The sequence below is a fragment of the Lynx rufus genome, unplaced genomic scaffold (assembly GCF_022079265.1).
Source record: "Lynx rufus isolate CCGP_SWC_20201006 ecotype Redwood Valley unplaced genomic scaffold, mLynRuf1.p SCAF_3, whole genome shotgun sequence".
Classification (NCBI taxonomy): Eukaryota; Metazoa; Chordata; class Mammalia; order Carnivora; family Felidae; genus Lynx; species Lynx rufus.
The window spans coordinates 100,051,618-100,072,232 of NW_025814845.1; the positions used below are offsets into that span (position 1 = coordinate 100,051,618).

At 37.9% G+C, this 20,615-nt stretch overlaps 2 protein-coding genes across 3 annotated transcripts; one reads left to right on the top strand and one right to left on the bottom strand.

The window, feature by feature from the left end:
* Positions 1 to 638: 638 nt before the first annotated feature.
* On the top strand, positions 639 to 18,663 carry EXOSC9 (exosome component 9). Of its 2 annotated transcripts, none has more exons than XM_047091374.1 (12): positions 639 to 783; positions 1,117 to 1,211; positions 2,381 to 2,500; positions 2,614 to 2,716; positions 3,612 to 3,749; positions 5,331 to 5,413; positions 6,981 to 7,113; positions 8,371 to 8,459; positions 9,168 to 9,314; positions 10,072 to 10,253; positions 12,524 to 12,602; positions 18,636 to 18,663. In XM_047091374.1, the coding sequence occupies exons 1-12, from the start codon at positions 718 to 720 to the stop codon at positions 18,646 to 18,648; spliced, it is 1,248 nt and encodes a 415-aa protein (XP_046947330.1). In that variant the 5' UTR covers positions 639 to 717; the 3' UTR covers positions 18,649 to 18,663. The 2 variants fall into 2 exon arrangements, with proteins under 2 accessions (XP_046947330.1, XP_046947328.1); XM_047091372.1 differs by lacking the exon at positions 18,636 to 18,663 and adding an exon at positions 12,998 to 13,145.
* CCNA2 (cyclin A2) lies at positions 12,599 to 20,491 on the bottom strand. The gene is made up of 8 exons (XM_047091375.1): positions 19,468 to 20,491; positions 18,445 to 18,688; positions 16,621 to 16,733; positions 16,199 to 16,422; positions 15,349 to 15,556; positions 14,814 to 14,927; positions 14,244 to 14,377; positions 12,599 to 13,881 (listed from the first exon to the last, which is right to left on the bottom strand). The coding sequence occupies exons 1-8, from the start codon at positions 19,678 to 19,680 to the stop codon at positions 13,833 to 13,835; spliced, it is 1,299 nt and encodes a 432-aa protein (XP_046947331.1). The 5' UTR covers positions 19,681 to 20,491; the 3' UTR covers positions 12,599 to 13,832.
* Positions 20,492 to 20,615: the final 124 nt, after the last annotated feature.

A 20,615-nucleotide genomic window follows, 5' to 3' on the forward strand; every position in this document is an offset into this window, starting at 1 on the left:
GGCGGCACGAGTATCCGGTTCCTCTATGAGCATAAAAATAAGTTTATCCGCTTAAAATACTGGGGAGATTGAAAAAATAAACACATTTTGTTTCAGCTAGTGGTGGTTGTAACACTATTAGTTACAAGTCGGCAATATTCTCAATTCTTGTCAACTTCTTAAGCCTACCAGATTTCACCTTCAGCCTGCAATAACCCCACCTCACCGTCTCAAAGTTTCCTCCCCTCCCTCCTCTTACGCCCGTTTATTCCAGCGTTTCTCCACTGAAAATGATACAAGCTCTGCCTCTGCCGCTTTCTACTGGCTAAATCTCAACTTCCTCATCTGTAAAATAACAATAATACCCGTCCAGTCTATCCCGCTAGAACTGAAGAAAGGGTGAAATGTGAAAGCCCTCTACTGATATTAATTTCTATCCTTGACCGTTATTTTCGTGTCCTTTTCTTCCCTACACTTCATGATAAAAGAAACAGACTTTCCCGTTCAGAAACTCGCCTCCTTAAACTCACTTGCTTCTCCTAGCCAGCTCCTCGGGTGCCAACCTCGCTTTGAGCTTGCGCACTAGCGACGGCGGTAGCCTTGGTTTTCCCACCTTCAGCCGCCGAGCTTTGATGACGTAAATTTCCTGCGCGTCCGAGCGAGCCGAGACGCGTGAAGAGGACCAAGTTCACTTTTCCCTGCGGATTCCGGTGCTAGTGTGTCCTGTACTCCTACAGCATGAAGGAGACGCCACTTTCAAACTGCGAGCGCCGTTTCCTACTCCGCGCCATTGAAGAGAAGAAGGTAAATGGCCCCGGGGAACTTCGCGGTACGTGGATGCTCTGGTCGCCCGGCCGCTCCTAGCCTTCCGGCTTAGACGCGCAGAGCTGGCCCAGGGAGCCCCTGGAATGAACCGCCGGTGCGTTCCCCCAATCCCTAAGGCTTTCCCCTCCCCCTCCAGTTCAGTTGAAGGCTGTAGTCACCCCAGCGACTATTAGTGCTGGGGCACGTAGTTTCCACCCTCCTATGGGGAGTGGTTAGTATCCCACGTTTCTCCCAAATGTTTAGCCGTGGCATAAAGTAGCTGCTCAGTAAGTATTTGTTGAAATAATAAACGAATGAATGTTGTGCTTACAGCGGCTGGATGGCAGACAAACCTATGATTATAGGAACATCAAGATCACGTTTGGAACAGATTATGGATGCTGTATTGTGGAACTTGGGAAAACAAGGTAACAAAGGATTCAAATTATTTAAAAGCGCAATAGGGAGAAGTTTAAAAGAACCTTATTGTTTGTTGTTTACAAAGCAGCTAAGAAGTGTGGACAGACTTCTTTGTTTCGTTGCCAAGATAAATATATTTTCTTTAATGCAAGAGTTTTTGGGTTTTATAGTTACATTTAAATTTTTAATCATATATTAAAAAAATTTTTTTTAATGTTTTTCAATTTTGAGAGAGAGACAGAATGTGAGCGGGGGAGGGGCAGAGAGAGGGGGAGAGAATCAGAAGCAGGCTCCAGGCTCTGAGCTGTCAGCACAAAGCCCTATACGGGGCTGGAACTCAGGAACTGTGAGATCATGACCTGAGCTGAAGTCGGACACTTTACCGACTGAGCCACCCAGGCACCCCAGTCATATTTTTTGTCACATGAGCGTCACATGGTTTTCTGATCTTTTCAAGTCATATATACAGCCAGCAGTAATTGCCCTGAGTTTGTAGTCCTACTTTTCTCATTTTCCTGACACGAGAATTAGGTTTTTAATACTCGTTTGGAAGCTGTGAGGATATTGGTCAGATGTTAGCCAGATATGCCATATGAAAACTAAGAAATCTCAAGTTTTCATGCCATCTTGTTCAACAGATATTTGTTTTAGAAAAGAGAAGTCAAGATCATTGATCAAAAAAATAAAGTGTGGGGCGCCTGGGTGGCGCAGTCGGTTAAGCGTCCGACTTCAGCCAGGTCACGATCTCGCAGTCCGTGAGTTCGAGCCCCGCGTCAGGCTCTGGGCTGATGGCTCAGAGCCTGGAGCCTATTTCCGATTCTGTGTCTCCCTCTCTCTCTGCCCCTCCCCCGTTCATGCTCTGTCTCTCTCTGTCCCAAAAATAAATAAACGTTGAAAAAAAAATTAAAAAAAAAAATAAAGTGTATATATATATATATATATATATATATATATAGTAATAAGATGTTTTTTTCTTGTTATTTTGGGGGGTATGCCAATATGTTTATTTTCTGTATATACTCTATTATACTTTATACATAATTTCAACTTCTAATAACATACTGAGTATGTTATCACTCAGAGTAAGATTTAAACTTAATTGATATCTGTTTTAGGTTTTATTGTTAATTGGAAGGGAGATATATTTAGTTAACAGATTTGTACTTTATCTTTGCAGAGTTCTTGGACAGGTTTCCTGTGAACTTGTTTCTCCAAAACTCAATAGGGCAACAGAAGGTATTCTTTTTTTTAACCTTGAACTCTCTCAGATGGCTGCCCCAGCTTTTGAACCTGGCAGGTATTTAAATCTTCTTTTAAAGCTGCTTTAGCCAGATGAGAACCTAACAGCAAGCTATTGTTTTAATACCTGGTGTTATATTTCATGACTTTATCCCATTCCTATTTTCATAGGCAGTCAGATCTCTTGGTGAAGTTGAATAGACTCTTGGAAAGATGTCTAAGAAATTCGAAGTGTATAGACACTGAATCTCTCTGTGTTGTTGCTGGTGAAAAGGTGGGGAATATGCCCAAAATTATTACTCTTAGTTGAGTATTGTTGCTTCATGGATTCCTATATCTATACTCTTATTCTCAGCTTCTGTTTAGTTTTATACTGATTCACTTCACTTCAAATGTCCCTGAGTGCTACCCATAGAACTTCATATCGTCTCTCTGAAGGGACAATAAACATTGGTGAAAGCATCAACTTGGATGTGTGTAAAAATGTCTTATTCAAAGAACTTGTGGTTTTTCATATATTCTGATTTATTTTTTTATGTTCTTTAAGTGACTTGATAGAAGCAGGTAATGTGTTCCTTTTTCATGAATGAAGAACTGAAGAACAGATTAAATCCTTTTGTATAGGTTTATTGACATAAAGGGTTACATAGGGGGGCAGTGGTAGGCGGACACTGGAAATAATACTCTCAATAAATTGTGCTGCATAATGATTTTAGAACTTTATTCTTGATTAGGGTATTTTGACTATCTTTTTGACTATCTTTGAATAGGATTCTTCCTATTTGGGTGACTTGTAGTGTTATTAAAATATTAAATATTTTTGACAATATTAAAATATTGTCAAGAAAACCTAAGAGTTTGAGGTTTTAAAGTTAGGAGACACAGTAAAAACATTTAGGCTTGGGGGTGGGGAAATCTTAGTTTTAATTGTATAGTAGTTCTATTTATTTAGAGTATATATTTTACTGTTGTCAGATGACTCAGAAAAATGAACAATTGGTACGTCAGATGTTGGCTAGGCTTAACATTTTTTAAGTATTTTTTTATTGATAGGAGGAGTAACTGCATGTTTTAACAGCAAGAGAAAAATTTGCACACAATGTTACTTTTCCTTATATATAGCCACTGGTTGTGATCAGTTAGGATTTTTGTTTTAAATTCACATTCAGGTTTGGCAGATACGTGTGGACCTACATTTATTAAATCACGATGGGAATATTATTGATGCTGCCAGCATTGCTGCAATTGTAGCCTTGTGTCACTTCCGAAGACCTGATGTCTCTGTCCAAGGAGATGAAGTAACACTGGTAAGCTTCCATGATTTGAGCCAGGCTTATTCCTGTCATTGAATGAATATCCTTGAGGTGCAGGCAACTTATTAGTGCAGGCAACTTATTAGGTGCAGGCAACTCATTACTATAGATGGTAATTAGGGATGTCCTAAAATTGATAAGGCCCAAATGATATATGGTCGAACTTGTCCTTGAAATCTCTTAAATCTCTTGTATTAAAGTGTCAATAAAAGCACACCCTATCTTCGTTTCTAGAATAAAACCAGATGACTTTTTCTTGGGATTGAGCATTAGATGAAGTAGTTGGCTTAGGGACCATGTGTGTGAAAAACCCATGATTCTCAGCACACTGAGATACTTGTGCTTGTTACTCTGGCAAAAGTCCTTCAGAAACAACTGGAAGGCTTATTAAAACATATGCTAAGCTCTACCCTCAGAAAAGGGGAGGGGTAGGATCTACAAATTTGTACTTCTAACAAAGGTCCCAAGTGATACTAATGCTGCCAGTGTAAGGGCTACATTTTGAAAACTGTTAACTTTTACTATTTCCGTTGCCTTTCTCTTTTTTGCTCGATATGTCAAGTTCAGTTTCTGTGAATTCATGCTGGAATGATAAAGGTACACTGTGGATAGTTTGAGTCTTGAAGTTGTGAAAGTAAATATCACATGCCTAAATTTCTGAGCAGTCATTCATGTGCTGCTTTTAGGCATTAGACTAGAGGAGACTCTTTAAAGATTTAGAAGTAGAGACAAAGGTTTCTTAACAATAGAGACATGTTCCCTGAGATAAGGGAATTGGTATAAGAAAGTAAAGTAGAAAGATTAAAAAGTACTGTAGAGTTATTGCTGGTGGTAAAGTAGAGTGGAACAGCCACATTGGAAAAGATTGGCAGTTTCTTAAAAACAAGTGTCAACCTATACAGCCCAGCAATTCCATACCTAGGAATCTACTCAGGAGGAATGATAATACGTTTTTAGTAAAAGACTTTCACATGAATGTTCATGGTAGCGTTATTCGTAATAGCCCCAAATCAGAAACAATCCAAATGTTTATGCACTGATAAGTCTAAAAACAAAATGTGGTGTCCATGCAGTATCCATACAGTGGAATACAATTCAATAAAAAGAACCAGTCTGTTGATACATACTACAAGATGGATGAAACATGCTAACTTCAGAGGAAACTGATGTAAAAGACAAAATTACTTGATTCCACCTAGATGGAAAGCTTGGGGCTGGGAGTAGGAGTGAGAAGTGACTGCAGACAGGCTCAAGGAGATTTGGGAGGTAATGGACAGGTTAAAAAACTGGACTGTGGTGATGTTACATAACTATAAGTTTACTACAAAGTGAGTAGATATATACTTAAAATGAGTGGATTTTATGGTATTTATGCCTCAATAAATTTGTTTTGTTTTGTTTTGTTTTTGCATAGTTTTAAGGAATGAGGGGCAAAGTCAAACATAATTGTAAACGAGTTATTTAAGTACTGAGGATTAAAGGGATTTCATTTTTTATTTTAATATTTGATGTGCCAGATATTTTTTATATGTTTATCATTTAGTGACTAATTATTAAACTTCTGTTTCCAAACAGTATACACCTGAAGAGCGTGATCCTGTACCGCTCAGCATCCACCACATGCCCATTTGTGTCAGTTTTGCTTTCTTTCAGCAAGGGTAAGTCTCATTTATCGTGGACTGAAATTATAAATGCAGCTGGGACTTTTCTGTTCCATTCAAATGTGCTATGGACAAATGAACAAATACCTCCTCTAATATTAAAGCACCTTGTAGGTTTTTTTTTTTCTTCTTTGTAAGGGCATTAGTTGACAAAGAGCCTTTTCAATAGAATTGACAACACTTTTCATAGGATACTTAAAAATTTACTGCAGCATGGTGGTGCTAGAGATGTACAGGTGTTAGGAGAGTTGTGTGCTAGGCCGTAAGTAGGGAAAATGGGGTGAGAATTACTGTGGATTAAGGGAAGACAGAGGACTTTGGAGCATGTTAGAGGAGCATATTAGATGGAGTGGTTATAGCAGCAAGTCATAGGGGGAATGGTTCACAAATGGGGAAAAAAAAATCTAGTTTTCTTCATTTCTCTAGTAGTTTCTTCACAACTCACTGCTAATTCTTCCTACAACAGAAAAACTGGAGTTGTAGGTCCATGTAATGGTACCTTTAAATGAAAGCTTGAGCCTTAAATCTCTTCAGAAACAAAGGGAGATATAAGTAAGGTATTTGAATAATTTTATGAATAAAACTAGAGAAAAGCTTTCAACTTTTACTCATTGTAGTGTAGAATTTCATTAGCGGGAAAATAGACTGTCCAGTAGAAATACAACATGAGCCGTATATCTAATTTTAAATTTTCCAGTAGCCACATTAAAAGTAAAAGGAAACAGGGTTGCCTGGGTAGCTTAGTCGGTTAAGTGTCCGACTTTGGCTCAGGTTGTGATCTTGCCGTTAGTGAGTTCGAGCCCTGCATCAGGCTCTGTGCTGACAACTCAGAGCTTGGAGCCTGCTTCAGATTTTGTGTCTCCCTCTCAGTTCTCCACCTGCCGCCTGCCCCCCCACTTGCACTCAGTCTGTCTTTCTCTCAAAAATATTAAAAAAAAAGAAGAAACAGGTAAAATTTTTATATATATTTTACTTATATCGAAAATATTAATACATAATATCTTAAAAATTATTCGTGAGATGTTTTACATTCTTTTAGCTCTACTAAGTCTTTGAAATCCAGTATTTTTCACTCATGTACATCTCAATTTGGACTAGCTGCATTTCAAAGGCTCAATAGCCACACGTCACTAGAGACCCAACATTACACAGTGAGGAAATAGTATTTTTTTTAAAGAGACATTAGCAGAACCTGGAAAAACTTCAGAGTATAGGATACCAGGGAGCCTTTAAAATTAACCAAATTAATGTTATCTAAGTTTTTATTAATGAGCCACAAGTCATTTCATCAAAGTGATAGCATTAGGTTTAGAATATATATTATTTAAATAAAACCAATATGAATTTAAGTGGTTTTACTCTAATAGTTACTGATACTCACTTACCATTCATTTTGTCCATTAAAAAGTAGAAATCTCATTTCATTAAAGTGACTCAAATCCACGGGCTCAGACCTTCACTGTGTTAAAGTTTATTAATGCTATCTTTTAAAAATATTCATTATCTTAAAATTGACAGGCATTCAGCCTCAGATTTGCTTAGGTCTATTTAACATTCATTTCAGTACATATTTATTGGTGGATCCCAATGAACGAGAAGAACGTGTAATGGATGGCTTGCTGGTGATTGCCATGAACAAGCATCGAGAGATTTGTACTATCCAATCCAGTGGTGGGATAATGCTGCTGAAGGATCAAGTTAGTGCTTTGATTAATGTTTTATTCATAGGTCTTGGGGCACCTGGGTGGCTCAGTCGGTTAAGCATCCGACTCTTGATTTCGGCTCAGGTCATGGTCTTGTGGTTCATGAGCCTGCTTGGATTCTCTCTTCCTCTCTTTGTCCCTCCCCCACTCTCCCATCTCTTTCTCTCTCTCAAAATAAATAGACTTAAAAATTAAAAAAAAAAAAAAAAGAACAGTTCTTTTTAGAAGCTTTTTCTTGTTTAACTAAAATCCATCAAGGATGTTTTCAATGTTTGATTCTAGGGTATGTTAGAATCTGGTTTCAATATTATCACTATGTTCCTTTGACTGGTGGCTGCAAGGGATCCTCCTTTCTTCCTTCCTGCTCCATTTATGGCCGTCCAGAGTCTAGCCCTTCTATGCAGAGGAACATTTTTTTCCTTCCAGTGAGGAAAGAGATTCATATCCCTATTCAAAAAAAAAAAGTGTCCAAAAAGTAGAAATTAGGTAAAAAAGATAGTTTTACTCTCAGAAGTTGGGTACAATAAGCAGTAGTTCTCAAATACAGCTACATATCAAATTCACATGGAGGCTTTTAGAAGATAGATCGACATATAGCATATAGCACAGGTGGGGCAGAGGCTACTTTAGTTGGAATTCCAGTTCTGCTTTATACTAACTGATCTTTTACAAATGATTTAATATCTTTGTGCCTTGGCTCTGTTATCTGTAAAATAGGGAATATTGACACCTTGTTAAAAAAGAATGCAGTAAGTACACATGGATATATTGCACTGTGTAGCATTTCTTAAGTATGCTGTAAATGTTAGTTTCTATTACCATTATTAAGACCATTACCAGATCCCTATTTCCAGAGATTCTAATCCATTAGGTCCCTGAGGTCTTGGAATCTCTGCTTTATAGAAGTTTTCCCGGGGACACTGTAGCCATAACTTGAACTAGTGCTTTGTGGATCACTCACTCACACAGCAAGGTAGTTAGTGCATCCCTTAGTATATATGTCTGTGGCCTTTTCAGTGGTATCTTTTACACTGTCAGGGAAGTTTTTGGTCTGTTTTCTTAATATGATAATCCTTCAGATATTTTAAAACAATGCTCACATTTTGCATTAATTTGTGTTTACATTGTATTTTCATATTTGAAAAGGTCAGGCTTATAAAGGTAGAAAAACTGTTCTCATATGCATAGTTTTGTTAGAGAAAGCTATGTAGTTTGGTGTCTTTAAATAACAGAATTCACTTTTATAAATAGGTATTGAGATGTAGTAAAATAGCTGGTGTGAAAGTATTGGAAATTACAGAGCTAATACAGAAGGCTTTGGAGAATGACCAGAAAGTTAGGTAAGTTTAATTTTTTTAGAACTAAACGTTCTAATCTATTATTTTTAATAGATTTTTGCATTAAGGACTTTTCTTGCACAAGGGTAACCATGTAATTTTCACACTCCATCGTCCATTATTTGTTAATCTAATTTGAATATACATACTACTTAATATTTTTTGAAAGTTGAGGGAACTGTTATATTGTATTCCAATTTAAACATAATCTGTATTGAGAAGCCACAGAATATTTTTCTATAAAAAAATGAACATTTTTTTCAGAAAAAAAAATCTAGTAGCCCAAATTAACAGAAGGAACACAAACTGGGGTTGGTTACCATCTCTGTTTCCTACTGTGTGACATTAAGCAAGATCACTTCAGTATTCTATAATATGGGAGGTAGTACCTATTTGGTTAATACCTACTTGGTAGAACTGGTTTGAAGATTCGAGAACAATATACTTTTAAGCACTTAGCATTTGCCTGGCACATGGTTCAGTAAATGGTAATTATAGTAACTTTTTTATTTCTCTCGATAAGCATAATAAATTGGTGAGGTTAAGTTAGTCAAATAGCTTTTTTCTAATTTTTCTCCTCCATCAAAAGGATAAAATGGTTAACTTTTCCCTTCCTGTTTTCTCTTCCCTCTCTCATTCCCCCCTTTTCACTTCTCTTCACCCCCAAATACCAAAAAAAAAAAAAAAAAAAAAAAAAAAACACCCACACAGGAAAGAAGGTGGCAAGTTTGGCTTTGCAGAGTCTATAGCAAGCCAAAGAATCACAGCATTTAAAATGGAAAAGGCCCCTATTGATACCTCTGATGTGGAAGAGAAAGCAGAAGAAATTATTGCGGAAGCTGAACCTCCTTCAGAAGTGTATCTTTATTGGGTGGTTTTTTCAGGAACAGAATTCATATCACTTTTGGCGTCATTAGGTATATGGGAAGGTGTGCATACTGAAGTTTGTTTTCTGAAACACTGCTTTGTTAGAGAAGCATTTAAGATACAAGACAGTGATTAGTTATATTAAGCCCTTGGTGTAACATCCACCTCCTTAGCTATCCTACAAAAACAAGAAATCTTCTATCTTAACGAGTTCACACCATTTTATTTTCCTTTGGAAAATGTTTTTCATTTATTTTGAGAGACAGAGGAAGCAGACGAGCGAGCGAGAGAGAATCCCAAGCAGGCTCCACACTGTCAGCACAGACCCCTATATGGGGCTTGAACTCATGAACCAAGATTATGACCTGAGCCAAGATCATGACCTGAGCCGAAGAGTCGGACACTTAACTGAGTCACCCAGGTGCCCCTGGAAAATTGTTCTTTAATCTCAATGGCATGGTCAAGCATTTTATATACTATAAACATTGTTCTTGGAAATTATTTATTCATCCAATTGCCAAATTTATTACTACAACTGTTAAAAGCCAGTATGTCTTGGTGTTTCTCACCATTGTTTCCATAAAATCTTATCTGTGTTACATGTTTTTTTTCTTTATTGGTCAGCCATCCCGTAGCGTAGCTATTAGTAAAATTTTTACATACAAACTTGAGGAACACTTCAGTCTTGAAACCTTTATTCTCATCTTTTTTAACACTGCATCAAATAAAGTTTTCTTAACTTGTTACGTGTTTCTAAACCTGTGCTTTGGACTCCTGGAACTGCCCAAATTGGAGAGGGAATAGAAAACTCCTGGGGTGATCTTGAAGACTCTGAGAAGGAAGAGGATGATGAAGGTGGCAGTGATGAAGCTATCATTCTTGATAGTATAAAAATGGACACTAGAGAAGTCTCCAATATTGGAAGTCAAGGTAGGTAACACTTTATTTACGGCTTTTATGTAATACATGTGAATCTTCCTATTGTAGGGATCTTATTTTTGTATTAGCAGTTCTTTTTTTAAAGGGGCTAAATATTTTGTGATTTAAATTTCAGTTAAGCTGTTGATGCTAAACTACTATACTACTACTCCAGTTCTTTTCTAAAACAATGTGCTTATCTTTGTGGAGTAGTGGTATTCTGGTATGCAGTGGCATTTTTAATAATTTTTTTCTTTTGTATGTATATCTGAGCCAGTTTTAAAGGGAGGCTTTTCTTAAAGATTTCATTACTACATGCTGTTTTTCCTTTGTAGTTTCTAGACTCAAACATAAAAAGCCCATATCGTAAAAAAAAAAAAACCGATATCGTAACATCTGTTAGAGTAGTACTTTCCAAATAGAACTTTCTGTAATGTTAGGAATGTTCTATATGTACACTGTTCAATAAATATAATAGCCACTAGCCACATGCAGATACTGAGCATTTGAACTGTGGTTTGTGACACAAGAATTTTATTTATTTATTTATTTATTTTAAATTTTTTTTTTTCAACGTTTATTTACTTTTGGGACAGAGAGAGACAGAGCATGAACGGGGGAGGGGCAGAGAGAGAGGGAGACACAGAATCGGAAGCAGGCTCCAGGCTCCGAGCCATCAGCCCAGAGCCTGACGCGGGGCTCGAACTCACGGACCGCGAGATCGTGACCTGGCTGAAGTCGGACGCTTTACCGACTGCGCCACCCAGGCGCCCCAAGAATTTTAAATTTTAATTTTAGTTAAAATTAAATAGCCGTATATGGCTATTGTATCAGAGCGGTATTAGAACATACAATTACCTGGAATACTGTAGAACTGAAGAAAATTGTTTTTAACCTGTGGTTATTTTTACTGTTAGGAAAGCCAGTTTCTTGCTTGGCCCGTAATCATCGCGAATTTTTTTTTTTTTTTTTTTTCTTAATGTAGTAAAAACAAATCATACAAGTTTGGATGTAGGAAGTAGGCTGGCAGAGAACTAAAGGGTGCATTTACTAAATCTGGCTGAAAATAGTGAAGGGAATACTGTTTATGTATATAATATGCATAGCTGCCTACTGTCAAGGAATGAAATTGCCTATCAACATTGCTAAGAACCTGCTAGGGTTTTTATAAGGAAAAAAATCCCCATTGATTGGGACCCTTAGGTTTTTATTTACTGTATTTTTACACCAGTATAAGCTGCTTGAACGCAGGGACTGTGAATGAATTGGTAGAATTTCATGTCATTGCATATAGATCAGCCACGCTTTTAAATGCTGTATAGAATTGTAGGTTTGACAATAACTAGGTTGGCCTAATCATTCCCTTATGGATAAATGTTACCACTTTCTGTTATAGTGCTCCAGTAGGCATCCTTGCATATGCCTCTTTATATATTTGTGAAATATTTTTCTAAGATTAATAAGGTTAGTGCTAAACATTGAGTTGCTGCTTTGAAGAATAGTATTTTCAACTGAATAATCAAAGTGGACCTAAGATAATTGGGAGGATAAAGCAGGTAAAGCCTTTCTGAAGCCTTTCTCCTTGTGGAACACAAGGAGAAACTAATTGAATACTCAAAGACTTGATATGCCAACTGGGAAAAGGGTTAATTCACATTTTATATATATTGTTCATTAACTAAGGCTTAGGAGAAAAACTGGTCAAAGATAAAGAATACAAACGGCCAGTAACATTATTTCATAGGCAACCCTAGTAGTAACAAAGGAAATAAATTCAAGGCAAAAGGGGATGTTTTCTGATTACTGTATTAGGCAATATTAAAAATGTCACCATTGGCAAGTGTGAATAGGAAGATGGCTTCTTCATATACTTATTTCTTGGGGTATAAATTGGAACAGTATTTTTGCAGAATTTGGCAAAATATCTTTTAGAATGTGTATGCCTTTTGACCCAATAATTCTGCTTCTAGGTATTTTCCTTCCAGTGTTGTTTCTAATAGAAAGTTATATAGATTTTTTTCTTCTATTATGACATGTATGAAATGTAATTATATTGAACACATAATTGTCATGTAATTACAGAATTTTTAGGAAATAAAGTAATGTTATTTTTCAGAGCTCCAAGGAATTACTTAAGGAAAAGAACCAAGTAGTTCTGTAAGCCTCCACTCAGAGTAGTTTGGGATATTTGTACAGAAATAGAATGTTAGAACTGCTGACCTAAACCCATGTGGAAAGTTTCTAAGAGATTATTTATATTGTTTCCTTAACATTTTCTTAAGATGCCCCCATAGTACTCTCAGACAGTGAAGAAGAAGAAATGATCATTTTAGAACCAGACAAGAATCCAAAGAAAATAAGGTAACAAGTTTCTGATTTATTTCAAGTGTATACACATACTCAAGACTTTTCTGGTTTTATTCTCATCTTATCCTACTATAAAGAGACACCCCCTTTTTAATTTGAAATCCAGCTGTTCTTTCTGTGGTTTCTTCAAACTGAGATTTAAAAACATTAGGACCTAATTCTATAAAACTGGATTACTTTTAAAGTAATACTGCATTTTATTCTCATAGTTGGCAAGTGTTCTATATTCTACTGGAAGAAATAAGGCCTCCTATTTTGGAAAAAATAAGGCCTCCTATTTTGGTAAACCAAAATTAACGAGCAAAATATTATGAGTGTGGCAAACCACCCATGGTATCAGCTTGTAGTGCTAATACTGTTAGTAAACTGTTAATTTATTTTATTCACAGAACACAAACCATCAGTGCAAAACAAGAAAAAGCACCAAGTAAAAAGCCAGTGAAAAAGAGAAAAAAGAAGAGAGCTGCTAATTGAAGCTCACATAGTTGTATATTTGTGTATATAACTATTAAAAGGATATTTATTCAGTGCTAATAACTTTGGGTATTTTTCTCTTCACAAATCCATTATAAAATCTAGTCAATTCCATAATAGTTTTTTACATTATGCTTTAAAATAAACCTTTTGGACAACTTAACAGGTTTTAAATAACTGTCACTTCAGTAAAGTGTAAAAGTTGATGAGGAATGAAAAAGCATTTTCATAGTGTGTACAAAGAGCTGAAAGATTCTCAGGATCATCACAACAGATAAATAAGCACAGATTTATTCCAGATATGCTTGGATTATGCGCAAGTCACCAAATTGATCCAGTGGCTTAGGAAAATGGATGCTCAAACTTTTATCCGTTTTCCTACACAAGAGAAGCCTTCCCAGTCCCCTTCTATAGTAAATGAAATTAATTTTCTGAGTGATACCATAGTCAAATCAAATTTGACTTACAAAACCAAATTTTCTAAATCCATTTATTCTTATTCTTATTGTGCTGACAGCTGGCATCATTAATACTTTAAACCACTTAAAATTAGCCAAATATCTCAGATAGTTACATGTACAAAAGATATACAAATTAAAACCATTTAAAAAGTAATAGATACCATAATTTGTACTTTGACCCTAACTTCTGTATTCAGAAATGATTGTAAAGATTAAAACCTTAGAAAAAACTGTACACCATATACTTGGAGTGATTTACACCTTAGAAAGCAAAGGCAGTCTTTCACTGTTACACATTTAGTGTCTCTGGTGGGTTGAGGAGAGAAACACCATGATACCTGGAAGTAGGGAAAAAAAAAAAAAACTGTAAATATTCATTGGGTAAAGGGGCTCATGGAATGATACATATACTAGGAACTCAAAAATGCTGTTTGTATGCTGATTGAGTTAATGGTTATACAATCATTGTCTGGTCCACAAAACACGCACACATACCCGTTCCTCTCCCCTCTTTTCCCTCAAATGCAGGACAGAAAGGGTAACTACAGCATACTCAGAACACCTGGCCTACTAAGAGAACAGTTTCTTAGGGAAGTTGTGTATGTTTTGTGAATCTTTGATAAAGTTAAAATGTCAGGCATCCCAGAATCATGCAATAGCGTGGAAAAGCAAGCTTCTTTAGTATCATGTTAATTCTTACTTTGAACTTTTATACTTTTCCCTTATTGACTGTTGTGCGTGCTGTGGTGCTCTGAGGTAGGTCTGGTGAAGGTCCATGAGGCAAGGCTTAAGACTTTCCAAGGTATATCCAGTCTTTTGAACTAAAGATTCAGGCTGCAGAGAAGTGGGTAGAGAAGCACTGAGTTTTTTTTAGGAACAGACACCAAACACAATGAGTTAGTAGTTGGTATTAAGCTGGAGTTTTGTTAAATTTCAGGGCTAACACCTCCAGCTAAGAAATCTAGTTTTCTCAAGTCATTATTCCATCTTTTATGCTGACTTTGGTCAATTTTTACTACTTTCCCTGCTAGCAGCAGGTCCTATGGCCTGATCCTTTAAGCACACCTTTCAAATCCAAGTAATAACTAAGCTTTCTACCTAACAAACATACATTACTAAACAGGTAAGACACTTTAAACAGTGCAGTTTTTGAAGCTTTTCCAGGTTAGTACCTCTAGTCCACCATCTCTTGTATAGGACAATTATCTGACTTAACTGACACAAATATTTAAGTTGCAAGGCAGAAGTGTGAAGACATCGAAATACATACCCAGCTTTGTCCTGTGACTGTGTAGAGTGCTAAATGAAAGGCTGCTGCAGCAATAACTGATGGCAAATACTTTAGGTATGGGTCAGCATCTATCAAACTTAATTCTCCCAAAAACTGCAATGAAAATGTAAATATACTTTGTGATCACAAGAGCTCTAGAATTCAAACCTCAAATCCTTGCCTTCTGTCCTAATATTTTCCTGTTTTGAAGACTGGCTCTATGGCAACCATAGGAAAAAAAAAATTGTCACAGCCCTTATCCATTATCTTAGTGTTTTGCTCCATCTTCATTCATCCTGTATTTTTTCCTCTTTTAATAATTTTTAAAACTCTTCTGGCTACCATTTCCCAAGACTCAATCCTCATTCCACTACTCCTAGTTACTTTCCCAATTCATGTTACCTTTCACCAATGGTAGGTTCTCTTTATACTATAGCATTAATTTGTCCCCTAAATACTAAATCCCTTGACCAAAGCTATGTAATTAAACTGTGTGACCTAAGAATCTTCATTCAACAAAATGAAAAGAACTTACCATTGCTAAACTTTCAACTTTGCAGTTGGCAGACTGCTGATGCAGAAAGTATTGGGTAAGAAACTGATTTACTGTTGGTGCAGCTAGGTCAAAAGCAAGCACTTTCAAAACTAGATGCTCCATTCTCAGGACTTGTTTCTTGGTATAGGTATCATCTGTAATGTACACAAACTCTGCTACTTCTGGGGGGTATATTTCTTCAAACTTTCTACAATGAAAGAAGTTTTAAGTAATCAGTCTTTCCAAAAGAGAAGCAAGCTGTTTATCTAATTCTGAAGTCCCTTTAGCAGAATACATGGAATGAGTCCCAAACCTACACTCCACCAGTTGCCTGTTTCCACTGATTTTGACCATTACCAGCAGAGACTAGATAGATGCTAACTGAAAGACCCAAATCAATACAGGACTCATGGGATATCTGTCCCAATGCAGTCAAATAAGAGGCCTAAGAGTTCCCAAGATGGTAACAATGCCAGAGTTCAAGTAAGTGAAAATTTAGGAAATTCTTAGAAAAATAAACATTTTCAGTTTTTAAATTTAATTTCCATGTCTTAAGAAGATATGATTTTATGCCAGAAAGCACTTTTTGATGGAAGGAACTACACTTTTTTAAATTTGGTAATCTAGTCCAAGTGTATTAAAAAGTAGCCAGTCTCCATCTTTAAGGTACCCTGGAATCTAGATCTGGGAAAATTAATATCCTCAACTAGTTTCCACACTGTTTCATGCTGCTACCCCTAGTTTCCAACTCTGCCTTGTGTATATTAAAATGTCAGTGTTAAAAATCACAACCTCTTCCTTACACAGAAAGGTACCAATCACTTAATCCAACAAACCAAGTTGGACTTACGAGGCTAACAGCATAGCAGCAGTGCCCACAAGCTGAAGTTTTCCTCTCAACACAGACATCGATGAAAGGAACCTATCAATGTAGTTCACAGCCAAATGCAGGGTCTCATTCTGTAGTTTATATTCTTCTCCTACTTCAACTAACCAGTCCACAAGGATAGCCCTCATACTGTTAGTGATGTCTGGCTGTTTCTTCATGTAACCCACTTTAGGCTTACATTTAACCTGTTGAGAAAGTTACTTAGTATAATGTTAAAATTACAATTAGATTATTCTACCATTAACAAAGATGCCACATACCAGAAACATCAGTATAACATTAGACTAATTCACCACCAGTTAAGGAACTTAAAAACATCCTCTCAGTTTCATTTTGCTACAATGAGTAAAACCGTATAAAAATTGGATTCAGAGAGCTGTTACCTCCATTTCCCTAAGGTATGTGTGAATGTCCTCATGGTAGTCTGGGACTTCATTGACACTCATTGGCTTTTCATCGTCTAATACAATTGATATGTCCATAGTATGTGGTGACTCTGGGAGAATACAGAAGTATGATTAAGTTCATTGTTTAATTTTCTAATTAATTTAATAGCCAAAACTGCCCTTGTAAGGAGTCCCATATGAAAGCATTTATTTCATCCAACTAAAAAGGGCTGTTCATGAAAAAGTACAAAGAATAGTTCACTGTGGTTTTAGTACCTCTCTCCACTTGGTTTTAATCAATAAGAAAAAATACTAATAGGCCACTAAAAGGAAAATGAGTTTGAAGATCAAGTACTATGTTAATATTCATATTGCATGAGAAATAAGAGCAGATGGCACAGTGATTCTGTTAGGACTGAGTTAAAATCCAAAAAAGTCTGGAGATACTATTTAGTATTTATCCTGAGAGTTTGCAGACCCCAAAGTCTGACATATTCAAAGTACAATCTAGGCAATAACTAAGAAGCAGTGCTTCTACGAGTGTATGAATGAGAAAATGAGGTTTGTTACAAGCAGTTCAAACAAATTAACACTACAATCAACAAGTGATTCATGTCTGTAACTTTAAATTATCTTTTAAGGCAAAGAATATCATTAATTATTCTTTTCACTTCAGGGTTCACTTTGAGGTTAAAATTTGTGGCAAATTTTAAATAAAAATACAAACATTACTTTACTTCCAAAGGCTTTTCCTGCAATTTCTAGACCACTTCTCACAGTAGAAATAGAGACTAAACTTAATGAGTTGCCCAGTGACTCAGCAGACCTATGGTAAAGAAGTTGCATAAACTGTTGGCAGAGCTGTCTTTATAGCAGCTACTTTTATTTTTATGTGGTTAAATGCAAAGCCATGGTTCAATGCTTGACTTACAGTAGAATAATGTCCCTCTCTGGTATCAGACTGGATTTACAGAAACAAAATTTTAAAGCTATAACAGACAGGTGCCTGGGTGGGTCAGTTAGTTAAGCATCTGACTTCAGTTCAGGTTATGATCTCGCCATTCGTTCAAGCCCTGCATCAGACTCTGTGCTGACAGCTCAGAGCCTGAGGCTGCTTCAGAGTCTCCCCCTCTTTGCCCCTTCCCTGCTCATGCTGTCTCTCTCTCTCTCAAAAATAAATGTTACCTTAAAGCTGTAAGAGATGTTAGATATCACAATATTGAAAGCTGCATCCTTTTCAAATACTGAGTGGTATGTACAAAGTGAGTCTTATGAATACAACTGAAATCTATTCTCTGGAAGCAAGCAAACATTTCCAGGGTCAGACTAAAGTGTTTCAGATCTAATTAAATTGATGTGATTGGCAGTATACGGGAAGGGAGGAATACCCAATTAGGATTTATAGATCACTAGGTCAGCATATTAGCTGTGAAATCTGAGACGAGTCACACACTTTCTAAATTTTGTTACATTAAACCAAGTTCATAAATGTGCTAAGGATCAAGTAAGAAAATGTCTTAAAGTACAAAATAGCATTAATGCAGCCTATTTGTTAGTTTTTTAAAGAAAGATTATTATTATTATTATTTATTGTTTTAGAGTGCGGGAGTGACCCGGGGAGAGGGGCAGAGAGAAAGGATCTCAAGCAGGCTCCGTGCTCAGCAGGGAGCCCGGTGTGGGACTTGATCCCACAACCCTGGGATCATGGCCTGAGCCAAAATCAAGGGTCAAAAGTTCAATCCAGTGAGCCAACCAGGCTCCCCCAGTGTATTTGATAATTACGATTACATTGATTTGATACAGATGTTCTTTAAAACTTACCAAAACTACCATCCATTGGATAATCAAGAGGTACCAGTGGTTTTCTTGGTCCAGATAAAGTAATGGCTGAATTAAAAGCCAGGACATTTTCATGTTCTGTTTTTTTAGGTTCAGCTGGCCTCTTTTGAGTCTCTTCTTCTGCTTCATCCACATGAATGGTAAATGCAGGCTGTTTACTGTTTGCTTTCCAGGGAGGAACAGTGACATGCTCATCATTTATAGGAAGATCCTTAAGAGGTGCAACCTAAAAAGAAATAAATATTTGGCTTTGAGCCTGTTGAATGGAGTTTTGGTTTCTTCCCCTTATGGGTCTCAGTGTCTGCTTTTTACTCCCAAATACTCAGGAAATTAAACTGGGGCAAAGTCCATGCGGTAAAGTTTGAGTGGCTGAAGAAAGGGATGTTCAAATTCGTTACAGGCATTCCTACATAAGTTATAAAAAGAGTCACACTAAGTGGAAGATACAAAACTAATCATTAAGGCCACAAGATGGGTGGAGGGGCAGGCTGAGAAATGACAAGTTTAGGAGAGCCGGCAAAGAGGTGTCGGTTCACTACTTTCGCCCAAGGGTGGAGCAACCGAGCAAATGCGGCAAAATGGCGGAATTTACTAAAAGCAAAGTATTTTTTATACCCTTTCTTAAAGTTGAGGTAATCTTAACCATATGGAGAGGGGAAGGAGGTCCAGATACTAGGGCAGGACCTGGGGTTTAAAGCGGCGAGAAAAGCGCGGACACACGTAGGACTTGATTAGGGTTTGGTTTGACCCCCATTATCTATAGAAAAACATCCCCAATAAACAGCAGACAGGCAACATAACACAGCTGGCGAAGAGAGCAATGGGGGAGAAGCTATTAAGTGGCATCCCACACGCCAGAAAACTAGGGATCAAGGTGACTCAAGACCCAGGACTCCCTTTAAAAAAGCTCGGAAGATGCTTTCTTGCCACGCTCCTCGGCCTGCTAAACCTCGTGCAAAACTCCCGCTCGGCCCACCCTCCTGCAGATACCGCTCATCTCTTTACCCGTCGTGTTTTGGGCCTCTGCTGCGGTGCTGGAACGCGCGGATTCCCAGCCTTGAGTACGGCCAGCCCGGCACGAGTGCGGGGCTGCTGGGTGGGCGCCACCTTCTCAGGGTTGATGTTCTCCTGGTCCTCTTGGAGCTCCGTATGCTGCAATGCTAGCAGCGCCGAGCCCGCCTCGCGGGACGCAGGCCCCGGCGCGGAGCTGCCCAACATCACTGCTCCCGGGGTCGCGGCGGAATCAGCCTGGGGCGCCTAGCGGCGTGTACTCCGTCCCGCCGACCCCAACAAGAAACGCTCCAGCCGTAGCAATCCGCCGCAGCCCGGGCCAGCCTGCCCGCTTGAGATCACGGAGTTCCAAGTAAGTTGAGAAAGGCGTAGGCAGGAACTGCCGGGCGTGGAGGGCTAAAGACGCCCCCGAGATGTCGCGAGCAGCCCGCCGGAGCGGCGGCTGTTCATGCAGTTCAAGTATCCCGCGACTATTGAAATGAGCCAATGGAAAGGGCCGACGCCCGTGACGTCACTCTGGGCGACACAGTCGCAGGCGAATGAAGGCGGCCGCGAAGGCCACGGAACAGAGGCGGAGAAACGCCGAACGGCGGCGGGAGGGAAAACGCCTGCGCCGAGCGAAGAGGCGGGTCCCGAGTTTCTGGTGACTTTAAACCGGGCCACTAGGTGATCCCTGGGCTCTGGGCTAGGGCTGCCTCTTGGATAAACTGAGTTAAACTTAAGCAGTTATTAGTGAGCCACCCCAGTCGTTAGCTGTGGAACCTTCAGTTAGCCTGCCTGGTTTCCCAAAGTCTAAAATCTGACCCAGCCACTTACTGGCCTGGTAGTCGTGGACCAGTTATTTAATGTCTCTGATCCTCAGTTTTCTTATCTATTAATTGGGAGTAATGTCTCCATGTCATACGGCTCTCATGATTATATAATGAGCATAAATCATTTACCCGCTGCTATCGTAATAACTGACACTCAAGTGGTAGACTATAATATCTTACCATTTAGGTGTTTCTTCAGTCATGCTTTTTAATTTACCTAATGAAGATGCAATTAAGTAAGGTGCCACTTTGTGTTGATATCTATATAATAAATATATATATGATACGCATCATATATACATATGATACATCATATATGATACATATATA

Coding starts and splice junctions, on each gene's coding strand:
- EXOSC9 (XM_047091372.1), top strand. CDS start 718: ATGAAGGAGACGCCACTTTCAAACTGCGAGCGCCGTTTCCTACTCCGC. Junction 3,750..5,330: donor AAGGAGATGAAGTAACACTG/GTAAGCTTCCAT, acceptor GTTTCCAAACAG/TATACACCTGAAGAGCGTGA. Junction 8,460..9,167: donor GAGAATGACCAGAAAGTTAG/GTAAGTTTAATT, acceptor ACACCCACACAG/GAAAGAAGGTGGCAAGTTTG.
- CCNA2 (XM_047091375.1), bottom strand. CDS start 19,680: ATGTTGGGCAGCTCCGCGCCGGGGCCTGCGTCCCGCGAGGCGGGCTCG. Junction 16,734..18,444: donor TCCAATGGATGGTAGTTTTG/GTAAGTTTTAAA, acceptor GTATTCTCCCAG/AGTCACCACATACTATGGAC. Junction 13,882..14,243: donor GAAAAGTATAAAAGTTCAAA/GTAAGAATTAAC, acceptor CCCTACTTCCAG/GTATCATGGTGTTTCTCTCC.